The following is a 23,535-nucleotide window of genomic DNA, read 5'->3' as shown; positions in this document are numbered from 1 at the left end:
TTATTTAAATAATTTAGGTATTTTAATTACTTTTAATAATAAATAAAAATTACAGATTACATATTAGGTATTGTATATTTAAGATAAATTGCCAGCGTATTCTGATCCTAAGACCATATTTATTATTGATATTGTTTGAGTTCAAAAAAATTACATTTTAATTATTTGGAACATATTTACAAAATAAAAACTATTTTGGAATACCTTTACTTCAACAATTACTTTTTATGAAAATTGATGTATTATTAGAAAGAAATAATTAGAATTTTCCACTCTAGTACTCCACATTTCTAAATTAAACTGCAAATCGTCAATGTCTACTAAATGTTTGAATACATTATAATTCAAAATTATCAATATTTTTAATTATACTATAGGAGATACGTTTTTTCTTTATAAGTTATAATACTTATAAAATCAATAGGACTCGCTAAAAAAATGAATACAACATAAAATATTCTAGTAAAATGAAATGTTATTAATTCACAAAATTTTATTACAATCGCTTAAAATTCTAGTCATATAATAGTATTTAGATAATTTATTAAATGTATATTTAAACTAGGCTATTGAGAAATATTACTAACAATTTAAATGATTATGTCATTGTCGGGCTTCATCTGAGTTTTTTCGTTGACATAATTTAGATTCGAGCATGCTCCAGGTTGGATCCTGTTTTAATAAAACAAATTTACTTATCTATATTTATGAAACACATTTTACCAAAATAAATTATTTATATTTACCTTTTGCAACGAAGTAAATTAGGTAATCCTGTGAAATCACAATATATACCATAGGACGGCAAACAAAGTGTAAAATAGTAAGGATCTGTAAACAATTATATAAACCAAACTTTAGTTTTAAACATTTTAGACTTTTTTTCTTGTAATGTAAATGCAAGTGTTTTTAAGATAGTTATTCAAGATATTTACCAAAACACTTTTACATTAGTTTCTCTAACAAAAAAAACTTGAGTATTTTAGTTTTTAACGATAAAGTGTTAAATTCAAAAGAATTGTTTTATAAACTATTAAACATTTCTGAGAACATTATAGTTTTTAATTTAAAATGGATAGTACAATTTTAACATTTGTATTAAATTTATAAGACTCAAGTATTAAATATAAAAAAATAAGGAATAGGTATTTAACTACAACATTTTTTGATTTTTATGAAAGCCTTCGAAATTTTTGAACTAAAGACACTTAAAATAAGTTTGAAAATTTATTTTTTTTAAGATCTCGTTGTACGGGGCTTTATATTGAATTTTCAAGTTTTTTGATTTAAAAATTACAATATCAATACCAATCAAAAAAAATTTAAAAAGTTAAACATTTCAAATCTTTGTACAATAGATTTTAAAAAAAATTAAATGATAACATGCTTATAAAGAATAAAATATTATTTCAAATATCCGGTGAAAATTTCAAGGTATAGTTAGTTATCTATTTACTTTTGAATTACAACGAAAGAACAAAATTGAATTTTAAACATGCAGGTTTTTTAAAATCAATTTATGTAACATACCATCTTTACAGAATATTTTAAAAATTACAGTGCATTTTTACTTTTACTAATTAGGTCCAATTTTCTACCAGACAAATTGAAGATCAAAGCATTTTTACTGATGCAAAATATGATATCACAATAAAATAATAAATATATATTTATTTTTTAATAGTATAGGTATTATCTTAAAAATGTAATTATTCAATATTTTTTTAATCTAAATTAAGTTATATATAAATATTTTCATGTAAAACGACGATTGTTTTTTTAAGTTAATCTTTACAATTTTTTTTTTTAAATTTTGTTTTATTTGCTTTTGTTTAAAATTATATAATGATACTATTTGGATTAAAATTTAATCAAATAGTATTACACAGTATTACGTACATACCAAACATCAGTAAAAATTATTATATATACATGAATAGTTATTTATTGTTTAAATAAATTAATAAATGCGTAAAAATGTATACAAATATTTTACCTGTAATTGAGTTAGTACTTCGTTTACCGTACCTTGATATGTAAAAACCTCTTTCTATCCTAGGTGGTACATTGTCCACCGATCGTGTTTTTACCATGGCAGCATAACGAATATCTTAAAATATCACAAATTAATTTAATTAACCTGCTGCAAGTTATTTAATAAACACAATTATTGTTTATCTAATTTGTAATGATATGCTCACACATCATTATATTAAATAAACTAAAATCTTACAGAATAATAAATAACGGCCAGACTGTCGTTCGTAGAAATCGGTCATCCCCAATAAAACTATTGTCACCGACGATCTGCCGCCGAAGAGAAATCTAGTTCGGGGAAATACAAAAACGTTTGATAAAACCGCCTACCTCTCTCTGGTCGGCATATCCGTATCGTCCCTTAAACCAGTGCATGAGCACCAACCACCAAAGTAACAACCTCTCAAGTACCAAAGAAACCGATTTCAACGAGCGACAACTGGACTTCTTATTACTCCGAACACCTGGAGGAAGGTAATAGCTTAATTCTACTATTTTAACTTCTATTTTAATATAAATATCGACAGGAGTCGTATTTATATTCGTATTTTTATTTTATCTAATTATACGTTATTACAAATTGGAAAACTTGAGCCAGTGATAATAAACTAATAAATATTGGGGGACGGAGTGGCCGAGCTGACTAGTGCGTCGGTTCGAATCTCGGCCTCGGGTGGCACTTATCTTCGGACAGTCACGGTGTCTGGAGAGAGAGGCCGCCATCCCCCTCCCGGGCATGGCACATGGCAAATACCTACGGGCGCCCACTTGAAAATTCGGCCAAACTAAAAACACACGTGTTTACCAACCTACAGTATCTTCCCCTACAAACAATCAAAAAAACAGAACAAACAGCTAATGGCTATAGTTGCCGGGCTTAGTAATAAATGAAAAAAAAAAAAAAAAGGCGGTATTATTGTGCTAATATGAATTTGTTAATAATTAACAAATATCTACTACCTAATATATAAATGTAATCTTTGGGGGTGACGGGGGACGGAGTGGCCGAGTGGACTACAGGGGCGGTTCCGACACGTACCGTCGCCGGTTCGAATATCGACCACGGGCAGCTCCTCTCTCTGGCCAGGCCTCGGGCGGCACTTCTCTTCGGACAGTCACGGTGTCTAGAAAGAGAGACCGCCATCCCCCGACCGGGCATGGTAGAAACCTACGTTTGCCCAATTAGCCAAAACTAAAACACTGTGTTACAACATATGTATATTAGCCTTTAGATATACTACTGATTTGATTTGATTTTTTTATTATTTGCAACTTTTGAAGGAATACTTTGGTGTTTTAGAGCGCTTTTCAAGTTTTTAGAACATTTTTTCATCGCCTACATAACTTTTTAAACTGTAAAATTTTTAAGTAATTTTTGGATTTTTTTTTATTGTTAAATGTATTCTAAAAATGAAAACCCAGCCACAATGACAAACGTATTTTGAACTATCTTGCCATTAAACTAAAAAGAAAACTACAAAACTTTAAAAACAAATCTTATTACAACTATATATCCAATTTAAATCCAACAAATGGCTATCTCTGGAAAGCCACCAAGAAATTATTTAACCATGTGGAACCTAGACCTCTACCCTGTACTTCTCCGACCGGACAATTCTAAAATTATATAGATGACAAGGAAAAATACAGTGTATTTGCTCACGAACACCTCTCCTCCTCTTTCTTTAAGCCTCAAAATATCCAAGCCAACCCTCATCAATATAATAGAAGTGTAATCTGTTTCCATGCCAGCCCACTTTCAATATCCTTGACCGGAAATGGAGAATCTCCGTTTCCAAATCAGATCATGTTTCGAATTAAAGATCAGATCAGATATAGTTTAGCCAATTCCAATAGTAAAGTCATATTAATTCCTGTGCATTCTGCAGTCAACAAATGGTTATTGTTTATCATTTTGAGCTATTTTTTTATTTTGCTAGATATATTCTTAACGAATAATATTTAAATTATAAAATAATGTTATTTATAATTGTCTGAATAATTTAAAATCCTAAATAGGTAATACGATATCGAATATATTGTATCAAATCGATTATAAAAGGATAGATATTCAATAAGTACCCAACAGTAAAAAATATTTTGATAGAGTTTTCAATGAGTACAATATCTATATTCCCTAATTTTAATCATTTTCGATTGAACACCCATTAAAAATACTAACTATTAAAGTCATCACAATGAACTTATGTCTATACTTTAACATTCGCCATAAGGGTAGGTACTTATGAACCTACCTCATACTTACACTTATCTACTACCAATTACTACTGTATATCACATGTATATTATATGAATCAACTGTTTGTACCTGGTATATGGTCATCGTGTCTTTTACCAAAGCGGCCGCCGGTTTGAAAGAACTTATCTGATGCTGTCGTGTTATCCGGCATTATTAACAAAAATGTTGAACCAAGAATGCATAGTACCGTTATCGTTACGCTCATCGTCATGTTATCAACGTCACTTGATTTTTCTGGAAAATAATAACACATATAGTATTATTTTTAGATAACATTTAAGCACATATAATATAGGTACATATAAATAATTAATGATTCCTGAATTATTTCAAATAATTAAATAAACATCGAATAAAATAGGGTTTTTTTTTTTAATATAATAATTAATGAACATTTTAGAACAACTCATTTAATCTATAGGTACATACACAATTGAGCAACACGTGACAAATTCGAACTCCATGAATATAAAATTCGCAATGTAGTCTCACATGCAAGCCGTGACAGGCTACACGCCCTTTTAGAGTATAATATGTGTTGATACAAATATTTCAAGACGAAAACACTTAAAAATATATTTACAAAGAAAACAAAACAATGTTATTAATCCAAGTAATTTCAAACTCGATTAAAATTATTAACGTACATTATCAACAGGTATATATTATGTTATATTTACAATTGTGTACCACATACGGTATATTTTTAATCCAGAGCTAAGTATTGAGGAGCTATTGATTCAATAATTAAGTGCGCACGTCCTCATTCCTTTTAATAGTCTTACGTTTTTCTCACAGATGGTAAAATACTTAAAAAGATTCATGCGGTAAATTTATGAAAATAACAGAGTAAGTACCAGAAGAAAGGTTAAGCGCCACGTCATTTTTCGGTGCATTGCCAAAAGCGCTACGTGTACCATTTTTCGTACATTTGTTGGTTTAGGAATAAGTTTTTGTGTACCATTATAGATACACGGGAGTCTTTGCCTAAACCAACAAGTGTACGAAAAATGGTACACATAAATACGGTTTTAACACAGGAAAATATTTCGTAGCCCACCAGACAAACAAATTTTCGACTAGCCCATTGATATATTATAAATTCAATTTTTTAGGTAAAAAAAATAATAATAATTTCAAATAATGTATTTATTTCTAATAATATTATAAACGTGCGTATATGACAACTAATAACCATCGAGCGAAAGATAACGATGCAATATTATTTGTTTACAAGACTATAAAAATATACTTTTTCCCAACAACCATATTTTACAATTAATAATACAAAATCATTATCAGTAATGAAACCGCACTCAACGAGTGGTCAAAAATAGTATTATTTACAATTACTATTCAACGAAATTATAATTAATTATCGAATTATATTTAGATCTGACATTCCCAGGGGGCTACGTGTACCATATTTGGTACACGATTGAAAATCATCAATTCCGATACAAAATCACATTTTATAATCTCATAATAAACTAAAATAAAAATTTCGTTTTCATAAAGTTATAGGTCCGAAGCAAATAAGGCATATTCACTACTTTTTGGGTTAGCTCGAATCGGTAACCAACCATGTACCAAGAATGGTACATATGGCGTTTAACCTGTTATTTAAAAACACGGAAATTAGAACAAAGTTATTAATGGATACAACTTACATTCTGTACGGTATAAATGTATAATAAATATTTTTTTTTAAAAGTGAATGATAAATCTCTACATAGGAATTAATGATAATTTAAGATAAATTATTGTAAAAATATTCATAGTCAGTTGAACATACGATGCTTAGTATAATATAATGATTAATATATGTACGTCCCTACCACCCTACCTTATATATAAGTTATAAACCCAACTTTAAAACAAATGAACTACATTAAAAGTATCTGCTGATCAACCACTACTATGTATTTATGTAGGTATATCATGTATATTATTGCATGCTACATAATAATAAATTGTAGGCATACCTATCTACTAATATTATTCTTTTTTTATTATTTATCTATCGGAAAATTGTACGGTTTTCATCGCTAATAAATAATTTACTTTAAACAATATAATGAGTAAAAGTGTGTTTAAGATTACGCACATGGTACATGAATAATATTAATTTTTAATACAATATCGACCAATATTCCTCAAAATATTATCGCCATATAATGGTTGGTGGTCCTTGAGTTATAACATAATAATATGGCATATATTCAAATTGAATTCACGATAGTTGATAAAAATGATAATATTGTTAGTAAAAATCTAACCATATCTTGGAACGTTATGACTTGTGATTTATAAGTGCAGGTTACAATGAAGTAAATAAATAAGTAAACAAATGTAACTATCCGAAGGATAAACATAAGATGAATAGATATGATGTTATTATGATTGTTATTATATGATATTATCTAACTTTATTTAGTATATGGATATTAAGTAGGTACCTAGATGTAATATTATATTAATTAGGTATTTAAATGTGTGGACATGTGGAAACGAATGTTTATCACTAGAGTTAGGATGTTGATGACTTTTGCATTTTTTTTCCTTTTATTCTGTACAGTGCTATCCTAGCTAAAAATTTGTTTTCATGCTCCCTTGATGCAGAATATTCTAATTTTATTTTGCATTTTTTTTGTTTTTTAACGTAATTTTTCAACATTTTTAAGTCATTTTTTCATCTTTTAGGGCATTTTTTGTACTTTTTATACAATGTGGGGCATTTTTCACAAATTATAGATTTTAGGGCAAATGTTACACCCAAGTTTGGAAACAAATTTAATTTATTTAAAATCTAATTTTGGATTTGGACTATTAGTAAAAAATAATTTTAATATTATTATCGTGGGGTTTTTGTTGTGATTACATTTATTGCGTTCCGATAAGATTTACTCTTTGAGTGTTATATATTGATGAAACAAGTGCTCTTTCAGACATACGCCGATCATACACGCTTATCAAATATTATATTTATAAATTGTATGGAATAAATCCGATAAACAAGATTAAATTGACATAGACATTAGACCTATTGATTGACGTGCTTATAATTGCAGTAAAAGGAACTATTGTCAGTAGTGTTTCGGCATTCATCGTCACCATTTAACCGATATTTTTCAAATTTTATATTTTAACGATTTTAAACATGCCGAAAGCAAAATCGTCTGTAAGTAGCCGCTTACACAGTTATGTTAATGAATACGGGAACGATATTTTTTCTAGTGATGGTGAAGTGTTATTTTGTAAAGTGTGTGTTAATATATTTATAATTCATATTTTTAATTACTATTACACCCATTATTATACCCATATCTCTAATAAAAATTATTATTTATAAATAAGTATTTTAGATAATTTTTAAGGTCATTTTTTGAAGTTTTTAGTGCAATTTTGCACTTTTTTTTCGGGCTTTTTTGCATTTTTTTAGGGCATTTTTGTGTGTTTTTTATGTCACCAACATCCTAACTCTATTTATCACAATTTAAAATAATATAATTTAGCTACAGTGGTCGAAGTGGGGGGGGGGGGTACAGGGGATGGCATCCCTATACTTTTATGTACTTACATTTTTCATCCCTCTACTTATTTTTTCTAGAATAACGCATCCCTCCTAAGACTTATGTTGTAAAATTAAATACTTACTATCATTTTTATATTTATATATAAGAAAGTTTTTTATTTTTTCGGTGAAAATAATATTGTCTTATAACATTGAGGTCCGGCCTTATCGTGGTGTTAAGTATAGGCAGTTTAGTATGTGCTGATAAGATTAGTATGTGCATTTCAAAGCAAGAAATTAGATATAACACAGAATACAAGAGTCTTTGGGAGCAATTAATGTAATATCACATGTATTATACTTAAACTGTATACTATATAAGTATAATCAACACCTTGCTATCTATTTAATTTGAAAATGTATTGAAAATTGTATTAAACCTATGTATAAAAATATTCATTGTTTTACATTTAATAATGCGTTGTATAAATATATATATTTGTTTATTTTCAATGAACGCTTATGATAAAAAGTTACTCCTTAAGTTTTTTTTTTATATATACTTATATTACTTAATTAAGAAAAAGTGTTTGCTAAATTAAGTAGACAAAATGTTTTACTTGAATATTAATAGATTTTGTTAAATTACATATCATATTTTTGGTTATTTGTTTAATTTTGAAGATTATTTATGATAAAAATATATCGTATAAACGCATAAACAAAATGTGAACTATGTAAAAAAAAATTCAAAAAAAAATATTATACAAGGTGCAAAGAATGTTATAATGATATCAGGAAATCTGAAGTGTAAGGCATCTCTCCACTTATCTTGAGCCATTTCGACCACTGTATAGCTAATAGCCACATGTAAGGACACGGTAAGGGGTACTTACTACTTAGGGATAAAGTATAGTATAGTATAGTATAGTATAGTATAGTATAGTAAAATTATATTATTCTAAAATAAGTAATGACCTAAAAGGTAAACAAGGTACCTTATAATAGTATACACTATACAGTATTAGTCATCAGTTTTAGAAAATGTAATAAAAGTATTATTTTGTTATTAAACGTGCTTTAATATCTTTAAAAACTTAAATTAGTACGCAACTATATACCTACACATTATACATATATTATAGTCTTTCTTGTTTATAACTTAAGTAATCACTTTGATGTTTGAAGTTTAATTAGTTTTCATTAAATAAATTGGTTTGTAATAAATATAATTATTTATTTTTAAAAAGAAAAACTCATTATAGGTAGGTGTATTTTACAATGTAAGTACGTGTCTTATTATAAAATTGAAATCATCATAAATATTATATATTTTGTAAATGCAGTAAGTTCTAGAAAAGTTTATAGTAAACCGATGGCAATTATAGCTATGGGTGGTATATTTTGATCAGTAAATAAGTTAATGTCGATTCGACAGTGGTTTGTACAGAATATCCACATAGGTAATAATGATATCGATAAATACTGATGAGTTAATAATGACGACCCCGTGCTCCTGTCAATTATCTTGACAGGTAATCAGAAGATATTATCAAATAAAAATTATAGTGGTGTGAATGTCCAATAGTTGTCACAGTTTTTTTTTATTTATTTTTAAAAGCTTAAAATTGTTATGGCAAATCGTATTTACTTTTGCAGTATTTACTATTGTGTATTTTTATATGATTAGGCAAGCACTAGATAGCTGTCAAAGTGGCAACACTTATTAAAATCACTGTGACAAGTATGTATAGTTTCTATATGGATTTTGTAATACAACTTATTTATTGCCTAGGTACTATATAGAAATATTAGAAATAATAACATTTCGTTTATTATTTATATGAAATTCTGATTGTGTTTTAATTTGCCTGCGTAAGTTTCGTGAATATGTATTAATAGTATTTTCAAGTATTGGTTAAATATTTAAATGCTTTTAGTTTTAAGAATACGTTCTTATAGGTATTTAAATATTTACGATATTTAATTTTATCACAGAACCAATCTATTATAATTTAACATACTGTAAAGATAGGTATAGTTGTCACCGTCGAATAATTGCATTAAATATTGATTTTAATTTGAGGGGATTTCATGAATATGGTATTCGTTGGTATACGGTATACGTAAAATCACTTCATATAGGTACTTGATGACTATCAATTAATTAATAATATTATTCCTATTGGTAAAACTAGCTGTAGAATTAGGGTAGAGGGTTTGGCCTTCCAAATAGTTGTATAAATAATATTGTATAGGTACCTAATAAGCTTAAAAAAATTTTTTAATGAGGCATAACTTTGGCTAAGAACAGAGGATGCTGCAAGACCTAATAAAACATCATTTATTTTAATTATTAGGTATACTAGCTTATTAAGCCGGTAGTTTTAACAAAATATTATACGCTGAGGGCAATCTCGAAGATAAAAATGGTGGGGTAACTAAGGAGTTGAAGGAGAAATGGCCCAATAATTTTTTTTAAATAGATAAAACTGCTGATTTTTTATCTTTACTCATCAGTTTAAAAAAATTTCATGGTGTAAAAGGTAATGAATATTTCTTTGTTAAATGCCTAATCAAAAAATTGTTCATATTTTTTTAAAAATAATTTGTAAATTTTTATTTTATAAATATTAAAAATATATTATTGCGAAATCGAAATACGCTATAAAGAATATTAAACAACACATAATTGAAATGTAATTTTGAAAACTATATGGCTATAAACTATTATGGCTATTTTTCAATAGTAAAGAATGATAACTATTTGCAGTAAATAAAAGCTCTGAATATTTTTTTTCACTAGAGAATGCAGCTCACTGTTGGTTGTCTCTTTCTCGTGCGCAACATAGACAAAACGCATTTACGCAGAATCATTTTTTTTTATGTTTTTGAGTTGTCTTAGAGTAAAAATCACCCATTACTTAAATAATCGATAGTAATATTATTTTTGATGATATAATATATAGATTTGTCTAAAAATTGTCTCAAAACAATTTAAACATAATTCAAACTTACAATTTTTTTTTTTTATTTTGAAACTCGAATTCAAAGTCAAATAATAATAAAATATAAAACCGATAAGTCAAACCTTCAAAAATATTTTCTTCTATAATTTTTGTTACATACTCTAAGATTATAAAAAAAAAAAAAACGATTTTAGGTGAAAGCGTTTTGTCTATGTTGCGCGTGGGTCTGAGAAAGAAAACAAATATTGTTAACTAAAGCCTAAAGGTAGCATAGTTTTTATTTTATTTACAATAGTTATTATCATATAGATGTTGTCCTAGATGCCAAGTTAAAAAATAAAATTATGAATCGTAAAAATGACAAAATTTCCGGTCATAATATATTGATAAAAATGTACGGATGGGGTATGGTTAGGCAACCCACCCTGGCACCCTAGGACCACTCTAAAGACGACCCAGCATACGGTACGGCCTACGATTGATCAGTTTCGAAATGTGTGATAAGTTCTATATTCAAAGACTACGGTGCCAGTTCGAATGCTAAGTATCTATATACATAATATAACATATTTTGCATATAATATTTATATTAAACCATTATGTGCATATTACATTATTATTTATTATGTACCTGTTATAATTCAGGTTTCGACTTTGTTCAAAAGGATACAATGATATATATATGTATATATTTATACCAACTACTTTGATTATATAGCTGAAAAATAATTCGTGATCAGCATAAATTAGGGTTATGTAATCATCTTTGCGTTTGAATAATTGGATTTACATTTACAAGTATACAACCCACCTTGTAGGTTTCAAAGCCAATATTTTACACACGATGCGACACGTGTCTAAAAACCATACTCTACTTTGAGAAATCGAAATCTCACATTTTTACTATAGCGTGTAATCAATATAATTTATATTATACCTATCACATTTATGCATGTCGCATTTGATGATCATATTATGATGTTATAGCTGGTTAAGATCATATGTTAATGTTTCGACCATTTGATTATGTTAAAGTCTGCAGATTCAACTGCGTTATATGATATATAACTCATGTCTATTTATATTTTATACTTAAATCGTAGTATGATTTTCCGGTATTTTTATAGCAAACGAGGACGATGGGTTGTTTTCTGATTTTCAAAGACTCAAGTAAGTTTTCTAATGGAAATTTATTTTATAAAAAATATACAAGGTTCACCAAATTATTATCAATAAATACACGTTTCACTAACAAAATTAACGTAAGTAATATTAATATATAGGTGGCCAGGTAGGAATTTATTAATTTAAATACTAACAATTCAATTCAACTAATAAAACATTGTATTATAGTATATTATATACAGTGCCGGTGCAAGGTTTTGCGGGGCCCAGGGCAAGTAAAAAATATGGGGCCCTCATTCCTATCTTATACATTACATCCCCATTCTAAATTAATTATAGATTTAATTCAAAAAGAAATTTTGTCCATCGATTTTAAATCAAACGATTTTTGTACATTAAGTAGGTATGTAAATAAAATCAAAACTATCAATGATAAATGTATTATCTTATTATTTTCATAGAAAATAAACTTATCATCTTTATCACCATTATAAAATATCAGAATACAAATATTATTAATAATTAGCTAGGTACTTAAAAAAATAATACTATAATTAAATACTATAAATACTATAATTAAATGTATAATTGCATAATAGGTGAGTAATAATATTAATTTATAAAGGAAATTTAAAAAAAAGTGGGTAAGTCAATGTCGTTCTGCTGTACAGTAGGTTACAAGTGGGTCAATGTATAAAGGATTGTATTAAACTTGAATTCAATGACATAATATCATTGTATAAGAAAAACGATTCTGAGCGGAGACGGTTTACCAGTCTAGATATTGTTATTATTTATTATATCCTGTAAGTTGAACTTATATTATAATAGGTATTATTATTTTGTATTCATTTCCATGGTGATGAACAAAGCGTTTGAAATTAAAACCCAATTTTTTACGGTTTTTCGTAATTTGTCGGTGATTTTTCATGTGGCATTAAATAGCTATTGAGAAAATCGAAAAATGACCTTTTTAGAGTACCATCTTGATTCAATTTGCTAGAAGATAAGGTACTATAATATGTTGAAATCGAAGTACTCCTTCTGGTAGATATTTTGTATACAGGATATAAAAAATAAATAAACACCATTGTAAAACCAATATAGTTTCCTCGCTCCGCTCAGAATCTAAAATGAGTGTGTACAACAATTTATAATATTTTAAATACATAATACATTGTTAAAGTAAAATATTGTCAGTTATAATTCTTTAATTTTTCTAGCTTTTTTGGATGCAAAATCATTTATTATATCTTCATATTTTAGTTGTTCTGTATTATGATTAGGGCTATGATTTATATGAAATAAAAAATGATGAAAAATATGCATTTATTTTATTAAAAATATGCTAAAATACTTAAATATACTACATAAATATTATTAAATAAATAGTATTTCTATACATTTTTGAAAAAAACTTCAAATTTTCAAATATCTTTCAATAGCCTTAAAAGTTAGATATTTGGAAATTAAAATAAAAGGAAACCTAGCCGTATCACTGTTTATCGAATATTTTACGTTTTTTCAATTTATTTATATCTTTCATAGACAGTTGGTGACTATTATAAGTACTAATATATACCTACATATTATACATAGGTACTAATGGCTACACCAAATGCGATAAGCCGATAATGACTTTAAATAGCCGATAAATGAGCACTTTAGTTTTAACAAACATAATATTTTCAACGCATCCAACGAATTTAATCTGGTAGCAATCAACTTAAATTTACTGTACTTGGGTATTTTGGGTAATATGTTGTTAGTTTTTGTCGAGTAATAGGTACAAAGACTCATGATCAAATCTGAACTTGATTTTTGGTTTCGTTCAGGTGGGAGCACTAAATAACGAGACCCCAAAATCGCGGGGCCCGGGGCACGTGCCCCGCTCGCCCCGACGCTTGCTCCGGTACTGATTATATATTTTAGAGATGCCTAACTTATACATGATTGAATTTATTTTATACAATCGACGTATTTTATTTATTTGATTCAATTTTTGTATTAATGCAACAAAATAGTGAGTGTCATTAGTGGATGACTTCTCACCTCAAGTGTACCCTGTTATAATTAGCTCTTACCATATAAGCTTATTGTGCCCCTAAGGTACGGATTGTTTATCTCAAATAAAAAAAAAAAATAAAAAAAAAAATGCAACAAAATTGACTAACAAAAGGTTATTAAATGTAGATTTTAGGGGGAGGGGTGGATAAAATTATATCTTGCATTCTTGCTACACCTGAAACAAAATGTATTGGGGGTAATTGGTCAGATTATGTAAAACTAAAAAACGTATAGTAACTGCAATGCCATAGTTTACGTGGTTGATCAGATCCTAGAACTTGAAAAAAAATGTTAGTTCTCAAATATAATAGATTTATTATAAGTTATAATTATTAGCGATCTCGTTAAAGATACGAATGCATCAACAAATTATATCGTGAAACTGTTACAATGAACCAAATACCTAATTCGATTTCTTATATCTATTAGGTTGTGACCTGTTTTCTATTAAAATATACTGTTTACAAAAGGCCTACCGTAATTAGGTGTAAGGTGTCGTCATAATTACAAGGATGTCATGTTTATGCTACAACAAACTCTCAAATGACAACAATGTAACGGTTTAGAGGCCAAAATATAATTTCATCTCAACAATTGAAAAATAATATAAATTTCACATCGGTTTTAATAAAAAATAAAATATATATTATTTATGTACAAATCAGAAATGGCTTCGCAAGATGACTGATTCAATGAATGTATAATTTATATGAGTAAATAATTTATTTTAATACAAAATAAAAAATGTTTATTTTTAATTTCTGTAATAATAACTGATGAGGAGCCTTCTATTTAATTTTCAAACCTTGGGTATGAATTTTTAATTAAGTAAACAATAATTTGCACGTTGTCATGGTTTTAACAAAATTCTTCAATATTCAACCTCAAACACTAACAAAAATTATTGTGGATTTACACTCAATTTTTTTTTATATTACTAATTACTTATAGTTATCCTCATATTAAATTATTTTATCGACAACTGTTGAAAAAAAACTTACACAAAATGTCCATAAAAAGCTCAAAAAGAGTCAAAATAATTTGAATATTAAACCATGAAAAGTTCTATGAATTTTTAATTTTTACCTCCCAAAATCGACCATAAATGATATTGAAGTTGAAAATCAAAGTATTTTACTATGTAAACAAACAAAAAAAAAACACACACACACATACACTAATTGATGTACCTATATAAAAAAAATTACACATTATTGTAAAATCAGTTCATTCATCGCTCCGCTCAAAATCTAAAAGTCGAGTACCGATTATCTAATTACTAAAATCAAAATTGAATAATAATATTATAAAATATTAATATAGCTAAGTAGATGTACCTACAACCTACATGTTCAATTCTAGATTCTGAGTGGAGCGATGAATGGATTGATTCGAAAAGTTTTTATAAACCATACTATAACCAAAATCAAAATACTGATAATAATATACCAGTCAAATTAAAATAAACTATTTATTTTAAATTATGAATAGTGTTTAGTTTTAAGAATTAAAAATATTATTTCTTCTAATGTGAAAATTGGAAGGGAATAGTATATTAATTTACAATGTGAATATTCTCTGATTTATAATTTTCAGTGAATAATCGCTCAGTTTCTTTTGCGTCGATTAAAAAAAAAAAATAGCCATAAAATAATAAAACTGTACTCATATTATATTATCAATAAGGTATATTAATATGTCAGTTTAATAATGATTGATGAAATTACAATATATAATTTTTGTTTGGGAGGTTTTATTTTCCCCGAACTTTCCTAGGTAGTTCGTTTATTTGAAAATTGTTTTGGTAGGTATGCAAAATCAAAACAGTAGCTCCACCTCGAGTTACTTAAATTTAAAGCTTTAAACTGGAGGAATCATCACATGTTATAATGTGTATTAAAACTGCTGTGTAGCGGAATCGGTTTTTCCTAGTAACATTTCCTAAATTTAAACGAATTGTACTAAGACAATGACGAAATCTGGAAACTCGTAATATTTTGTTTCATGAATTAGAATAGTTTAAATTTTTTTTATTTTTATTTAACTTAAGCCCGGCGACTATGCTGTGGTTGGTAAGGTAGGTAAGCAATCACGTGTATGCGCGGTAAGGTTCTTACCACTATGAACCCGGGTGGTCACCCATCCGGGAACTATAGTATGCAAAGGAACAGCGGGCGTTACCTACTCTCAGTCGCGTCGCGCAACTGAAAGCAGCCAACGCGCCAAGCCAAGCCACTAAAAATAATTTAATAAACGAACAAATACTCTATGAAACCTGCAAGTACCAACACCCTCAACAGGGGTATTTTTAACAGTTCTATTTGAACTTATAGGTACTTTTCTAACTGAAAATTATTGCTGTTAACAATAATATTAAACTGTAATGAATTGTAATCGAACTTGAACGACAGAAAAGTTGTATAACTTTGAGGGGCAACATTTTAGCGCATATGGGCAAAGGTATCATGCCCCCCCCCCCCCCCCAGATGTTATTATGATAACAGTAGAAATCCTTATAAATCCTAAAAAATAAAGAAATAGTAAAATACATCTATCATACAGGTACATTCTTAAGGTAAAAATATTTATTTTTTTTTCGTCACGCCCGCACCGTAAGTTTGGTTTTCGATGACGGTTCAACCGTTGGAAAGCGACATTTTCCCGTCCAGCGGGCGGTTAAGTGGAAATCCCCCAAAAGTACCTGGTAGCAGCCGAGGCGCCGCGCCAATAGCCACAATAGTTATTCTTATTTTATTGAATACCGTCATTTCTCACAGGCCTAAAAATATGTATTCCATAATAATAGAAAATTAATTATTATTTCTGTAAACCAACATTTTCGTTTAAAATATACATGACAATCATTGATAAAAATAGAAACATTTTTGACGTGTACAAATTCCTGTATGTACAAACGACAAACTGGTACTATACTCCGGCCCCCGAGAGTCGGACCGTGAAAACTAAAAACGCGTCCGTCGTTGCGCAACGGCACGCTGCCGAACAGTGGAAATGCCATCATGGTGGGAGAAAACAGACGACGCGCGTAATACTATATATATCGGACGGACGGACTCCCGTGAGCCGGAGTATAATGGCGTGTAGGATTTTTGAACTAATATTTTTCCTTCTCACCTGTAGATTAGTTCTTGCATTAATAAAACCCAATAATTAGTTATGAGGAATTTCACTTTAATCATCGGATATTGTCAATCCGTGTTTCCGCTAAACCACTAAAGTTTAAACTAATGTGCAACACGAAAAAAAGTTTTTTTTTTATTACTTGTGTCATTGTAGAAAACTGAATTACCTACGGTAAATTGGATTTACTGTATTTTTCATTCCAAATATATATTTTTGTAAGGATTATTACTGAATACGAAAATATTATGAAAGAGAAAAAGATCATCGTACGTTCAAAAATAACATGATTTATTAGACAATGTTTTCTTCAAAAATTCTAATCGTGATGCAAATTAAAAGTATATTTTGGAAAATTAACGTGTTATTATACCAGCTGTTGCTGGATTCATTCAATGTCAAAATTATTTTAATTTGTAACGTTGATAATGTTGAATTAAAATTTAGCCTATAGACAATAATTATTGCAGACAAAATAAATTAAATAAATATTGTTTAAGTAATATATCACTAAATGTTTGCACCGACATTTGTTCAAAGTTAAATTTGGTTTTCATGGTATGATTGACCTTTAAAAAACAAATAATAAAATAAAATCAACAAAAAATACTAAGTCAGGTGTTGCCAAGTTAAATAACAATACAAAAACCGTATGCTAAATGACACGAATATTTTTTTACAAAACTCAATAAATGTAGAGTTAAATAATAAATAAAGGATTATGTACTTATTATTTAATATTAAAAATAAAATTATGTTTAGATAATGTTTAAATTAACATTTTTTAAATATTACAATAAAAAAACTAAAATTGTTTGATACAAATTTGTATTTAATGCGTGAATATTGAATTTAATCAAAATTTTAAATTTAAACATCAGGCTCTCATGAACAATAACTGTGGATTTACGCTCAATTTTGTTTTAATTTATTAATGAAATTATGAAATATAAAAACCGTAACCAAACAAAATTAAATTGTGTAATATTGATATTAAAACCTCAAATATAACAACCATACAAAAATTGAAAACTAATTTTTTTTTAATAAACATTTCTACTAATACGATCATATAATTACGCCTGGATAGTTATAGTAAATTTGAATATGATAAAAGTTTCTCTTGGTATCATTTAATTATAGGTATTAGGTATATACCTTAGTTTGAGAGTTATAGTTTATAAATAAAAAAAAAACAAATTCCATACATAAGTAATGCGTATAATTGAATTCCAATGCACAATATACTTTTTATTCAAAAATCTTTAAATATTTTCCTAATAAATATACTCTAGATTCTAGAATAATTTGTCCGAGTTAAAAGAAGGGAGGTAATTGAAATATAAAACGATACATTTTTTATTCAATTGTAAATTTGAAGTTCTTCAAACTAAAAGAATTATTTTATTAAAATACTATTTTATGACATTTAAGGTATTATTTTTTATTTTTATTAAATTGATATTTGTATTACATGCAACTATATAATAATATATACCTTCCTAATTATCTTATTTACATAATGTTAAGATAATTATATTTTAACCTAAACGTCTTACAGTATAGAATTTGTAGATTTTTAAAATGTAATTATGTATTATAATATTGTTGGTATCTATTTTAGTATACTAATTATGTGCTTAATTGGTAGTAATAAGGACCCTTACAATGTATAACCTATGAAGACTATAGGTAATCAATGGGCTTACATGGTAGGTAGGTACTAGTGTACTAGGTAATACTGCTAATTTTTAAATGTATATTATATTATAAATTTATATTATTAGACAGGCAGACGGAATTATTTTATGAATTTAAAATTTTAATTTTGGTTCCTATATTAATCTTTATGAATTTTTGAAAATTAAGTACCTACTTCCAAATTAGATTCTATTATATTTTTTACGGTGACAGTTATAGCCTATAGGTACACATTTGTAGTTTTTCGTAAATTGATCACCAATTTATTACTCGTATTAATTTTCGTTTTTCATATTTTGTCAGGTATAAAAGCAGATTCTAAAAACAAATTTTACCTCCTGGAAAATTAATATCTACAATAATTCAACTACATTTGTATGTATAATTATGTTAAGTAGGTAGTTACCTATTTTTAAAAGTGAGGTTATATAATAATCTTATTAATTGGATAACTCCGCGTTTTATTTTATTGAGGTAAAATATAGTAAAAACCACTATACTTTTTTTATTCTAATGAAACACATTGTCGGGTGTATGTCCAAAATTACAAATTTTTCAGGAGAAAAAAAAACGTTTTAAACATTTTGTCGGCCTAATTCAATAATTCGCAAAGGTCGTACGTCCATAATTTATTACAATGATAATATGGAGATACGACTTTTTCTAAGATATTAAAATCATTAAACGATGTATTCTATAATTATCAATTTCAGTTACGACTTTATCATACGATGCTGTTTTTTTTCTTAATTTTAATCACCAATAATCCCGAAATCCGAAAAAAAAAATGGAGTTACGCCCTTTGCGACTTAGGCCGACGACATGTATTTTTATGACTGGGTATTGTCACTTGTATAGCGTTATTAGATTTTTTTTTAAAGTTTTGACTGTTTTTTTTGTTAGTTTATATTGCGAGTTTAATTATTTATGTGTTTAGAAACTTTATGTTAATTTGTTATTTGTCATTCGATGTTAAAAAATTTTTTTTTTTTAGATTAGGTATCTACGTGAAGACAATTATTATATAATTGATCTAAAATAACTTGAAAAAATCAGTCCCGTAGAAATCGTCCTTAATAATTGACTTTGTAAAATAAATTATGATATACCTACCTACCGGCCTATAGGTACCAAATACTTTCAGTTAAGTGTTAACTATTGTCTGCATTCGATAATAAAAAGATGTAGGCATTTGAATACGATTATTAATTCTCTCAGAGAGCGTTTGAGTAAATTAATATGACTCTTACGAAAGATGAGTAAGGTGTATGAAAGTAAGTATTTAATATGAATACAACTAGCTTACTAGCTATAGCATAATTTTGGCCCCACTCAAAAGATGCATAGACCCTTGTAAATAATTTCTATTCTCGCTAATAACATATCTTCGAAGCTCGGCATTTGATAATAAATGATTCAAATCGCAAGCTATCATGTTATTAATAAGGTAAACAAGTTTCCGGTTACATTTTCTTTTAGACTATCCTAATAAGTAAAGGGTTTAAATTTAATCTTTCTTTATGTTCTTTAATACATGGACTTTGTGTTTTAGAAACAATACCTATATACCTATAGGTGTTAATAATTAATATTACCGCGTTGAATATTATTTTATGTCAATTAATATTATTAGCTCGTTGAAAAATTTACTAAATACTAACATTATAGCTACACTTTTTATCATAATATATTACCTAAACAATAATTTATATATGTGACACGTCTTTTAAGAAATGTATTCTTTATAATCACCTAAACACCTATATGATTGAGCGAAAATTCATCATTTAAAGCTGAGATACGCGAATCATTCACATTTTATATTTACAAGGTACCTATGTTATCGATTATTTCAAAACAATTGTTGTCTTTGTATACGACTAATGAAGAGTTTGAATAAATTTAACATCAGACAAAATTGATGTTACCAAATAATAAAAAAAAATACTGTAGAATGTAGGTAGGTATATTGTTCAAATAAATTTACTCTCATTAAAAACAATGATTATAATCTGTTACAGTGATTAAATAATTATTAGTACTAACAATAAATTCATAATTTCTTTGATTTTTTTTTCTACTTGAATGTAAAAAATTGTTTTTCATAATATTCCACATTGTTGTAGGATTATGCAATAATGTTTTTATAAAAATACAACATTTATGCTTTATATTATACAGTGTACAGTGTTGTAGATAGCTTTATCATTATCATTTATTGAATATAGTTATTACAATACTAATAAAATTATAGCGATTAAAATGGCTTTACAGGCCTTCTAATAAGCTCTATCATAACAACCCTACGTACGTGTCCATATCTGTAATCTGTTTTACAGTCTAACACTTCAACAATCCCTAACCAATCCCTGTGCTATCGATGTTAATCTATATTTATTGACAAAATGGAAATTCATATTTACCACATTGTATCTAAATTATTAACAATCTACTATGACTATATGAGGGAACTGACATTTGTTTTTATTATTATTATTGTTGTTTAATTATTTTCTTCTCAATCAACCAAATTCGCATAAATTGACAACAATTGTATTATAACTGTTAGGTAATTTAAACAATGGCAATATTATTAAATTGTTAATTAAATAAGCTTATTTTATTGTATATAAATGAATAATATATTATACAGTTTATTGAAGCATTCTAATAACCATTGAAGCATTCTAACGAGTAATATATAATGAATATTTTTATAATTTTAAATAAAATACATTAATACTATAAAACATAAACTTATTATTTTTAATTCTAATCTAAATTAAATTAAAATGTACATTTTTCAAATTTGTTATTTCAATGTAAGATTTATTATACAAAGTCTACTTTTTTCATACAAACAATAACCAACTAATACCTAACACAGTTTGTAACTGTTTAAACGTATTTTAATCTCACCATATTTCATTTCCAAGTTGCAGAATTGAATATTTATAGTTGACTTTTTCTAATATTTCAGAATAAGTCAAACATTATGATATAAAGATGAAAATTATATTAAATTAATTTTATCAAATGAGTTGTTAAAACAAAAAAATATTAATTGTTTGTCTTAGCTTGTACTTACCTAATATTATAAGCAGTGATGAAATAAAAAACAATTTTAATTTTTGAAAAGAAAAAACAAAAATAGGTGTGATTTGTAAGCAATATTAATCCATCTAATATCCTCGAACTTATAATAAAAATGGTTAACAGTCGATAATATTAATTACAACATAATATTGTAATAATACGATAGATGCTTGTTTCCTTTTCGTTTACTTTCAGTCGAATTTTCATACTCCATATTAATTATCACTCTGATAAACTACTCAGCACTAACTTACTAGTTACTTTCTCGTCGATGAGCAAAATCATAAAATTCCTATTTTAGAACCAAATACCGGATAATCCCCCTTCTTCTACTTCGTATTTACAATGCAAATTTTACAAAAACATTATCTATATAACGATTTTTAAGCAGCCAAGAGATAAAAATATAATTAATTACTTATACGACTAATAAGTACTAGTAAGTACTAAATATTTTTTTTAAACTAATTTTTAATAATGTTTAGAACTATTCTTAAAAAAAATATTTTAACATGACAATTTTAAAGATTGCATTTAGATTATTCTTACCATTATAATATAACTTATGGCTAAACTATATCATCATAATAAATTTGTTGAAATGCTAATTTATAGTATTATTTACCTCGTACAGTTTTTTATGGATAAAAATATTGGATATTCTACAGTCTACCCACACAATTAACTCATCACAGCATGCCACTATTTTAACGCAAACTGTAGTCATATTATATTATATTATATATATTATAATAATATAATAATAATATATATTATATATATAAAGTTTTCTCACCAATACTTATTCATTATAAGTTTAAAATACATAGATTAAAAATATTTAAATCTCTATTTCTATTAGGTAAAAAATGTATGGTATATTATGCGCGCAATAATAATTTCTGTTATTTTTCCACATTAAATATTAATATCAAAGTGTACATAATATTAACAAAGAGAAAATATATAACATAGAACAAAATAAAAATATACTTTATAAATATAATAAAAATAATAAAATACTAACATACGTATGCAGTGTACTTACATTCAGAAGGGACGGTTTGTAGTGATGGCCAAATACAGAATAGGACACTAGCGGCACTATGTGAAGCGTTTTATATGCACCACTGGCCCCTGCGCCATGGACGCGACTTTGTAAAATCGTGGTCTCTCCCTCACACCCACTGACACACCCATCTCACCCCTCATAAGACCTTATGATTATTTTGCTTGTACATTGTACCTATACGGCTATATGCGTTTTTTTTAATTTTATTCCACAGGTATCCATTGGGAAAATATTATAGTGTTATAGTTAATTTTTGTTCTTTATATTTCTACTTTCCAAAACGATAAATCGAATACCAATTACGGTGAAAATAAAATACCATATATTGCGTGTATATATGATCGACTATCGTGTTCTGTACATGGTGAATAAACAACCCAAGTTCTGCTTTCTAGTCATCGTATGTACAGCTATTTTAATTTCTATTATAGGTATTCATGTTTATTGGATTATTGCGGTAGGTATTTTAATCTATAGATGACTTAGTTTGTTAGAAAATAATTTTTGTAATGATATTATTGCTAAAATTATGTTTAATCACATGCTTATTTTT

The 23,535-nt window shown here is 27.2% G+C and overlaps 1 protein-coding gene across 2 annotated transcripts; it reads right to left on the bottom strand.

The window, feature by feature from the left end:
• Positions 1-23,029, bottom strand: LOC132935770 (uncharacterized). 2 transcript variants are annotated; one of them, XM_061002384.1, is made up of 5 exons: positions 22,959-23,029; positions 4,367-4,531; positions 1,997-2,110; positions 747-831; positions 1-672 (listed from the first exon to the last, which is right to left on the bottom strand). In XM_061002384.1, the coding sequence occupies exons 2-5, from the start codon at positions 4,506-4,508 to the stop codon at positions 591-593; spliced, it is 423 nt and encodes a 140-aa protein (XP_060858367.1). In that variant the 5' UTR covers positions 4,509-4,531; positions 22,959-23,029; the 3' UTR covers positions 1-590. The 2 variants fall into 2 exon arrangements, with proteins under 2 accessions (XP_060858367.1, XP_060858366.1); XM_061002383.1 differs by lacking the exon at positions 22,959-23,029 and adding an exon at positions 21,903-22,112.
• Positions 23,030-23,535: the final 506 nt, after the last annotated feature.

This window comes from Metopolophium dirhodum, chromosome 1 (genome assembly GCF_019925205.1).
Source record: "Metopolophium dirhodum isolate CAU chromosome 1, ASM1992520v1, whole genome shotgun sequence".
Classification (NCBI taxonomy): Eukaryota; Metazoa; Arthropoda; class Insecta; order Hemiptera; family Aphididae; genus Metopolophium; species Metopolophium dirhodum.
Note: the sequence above shows the minus strand (reverse complement) of the source record. Positions and strands in the feature narration are given on the sequence as shown.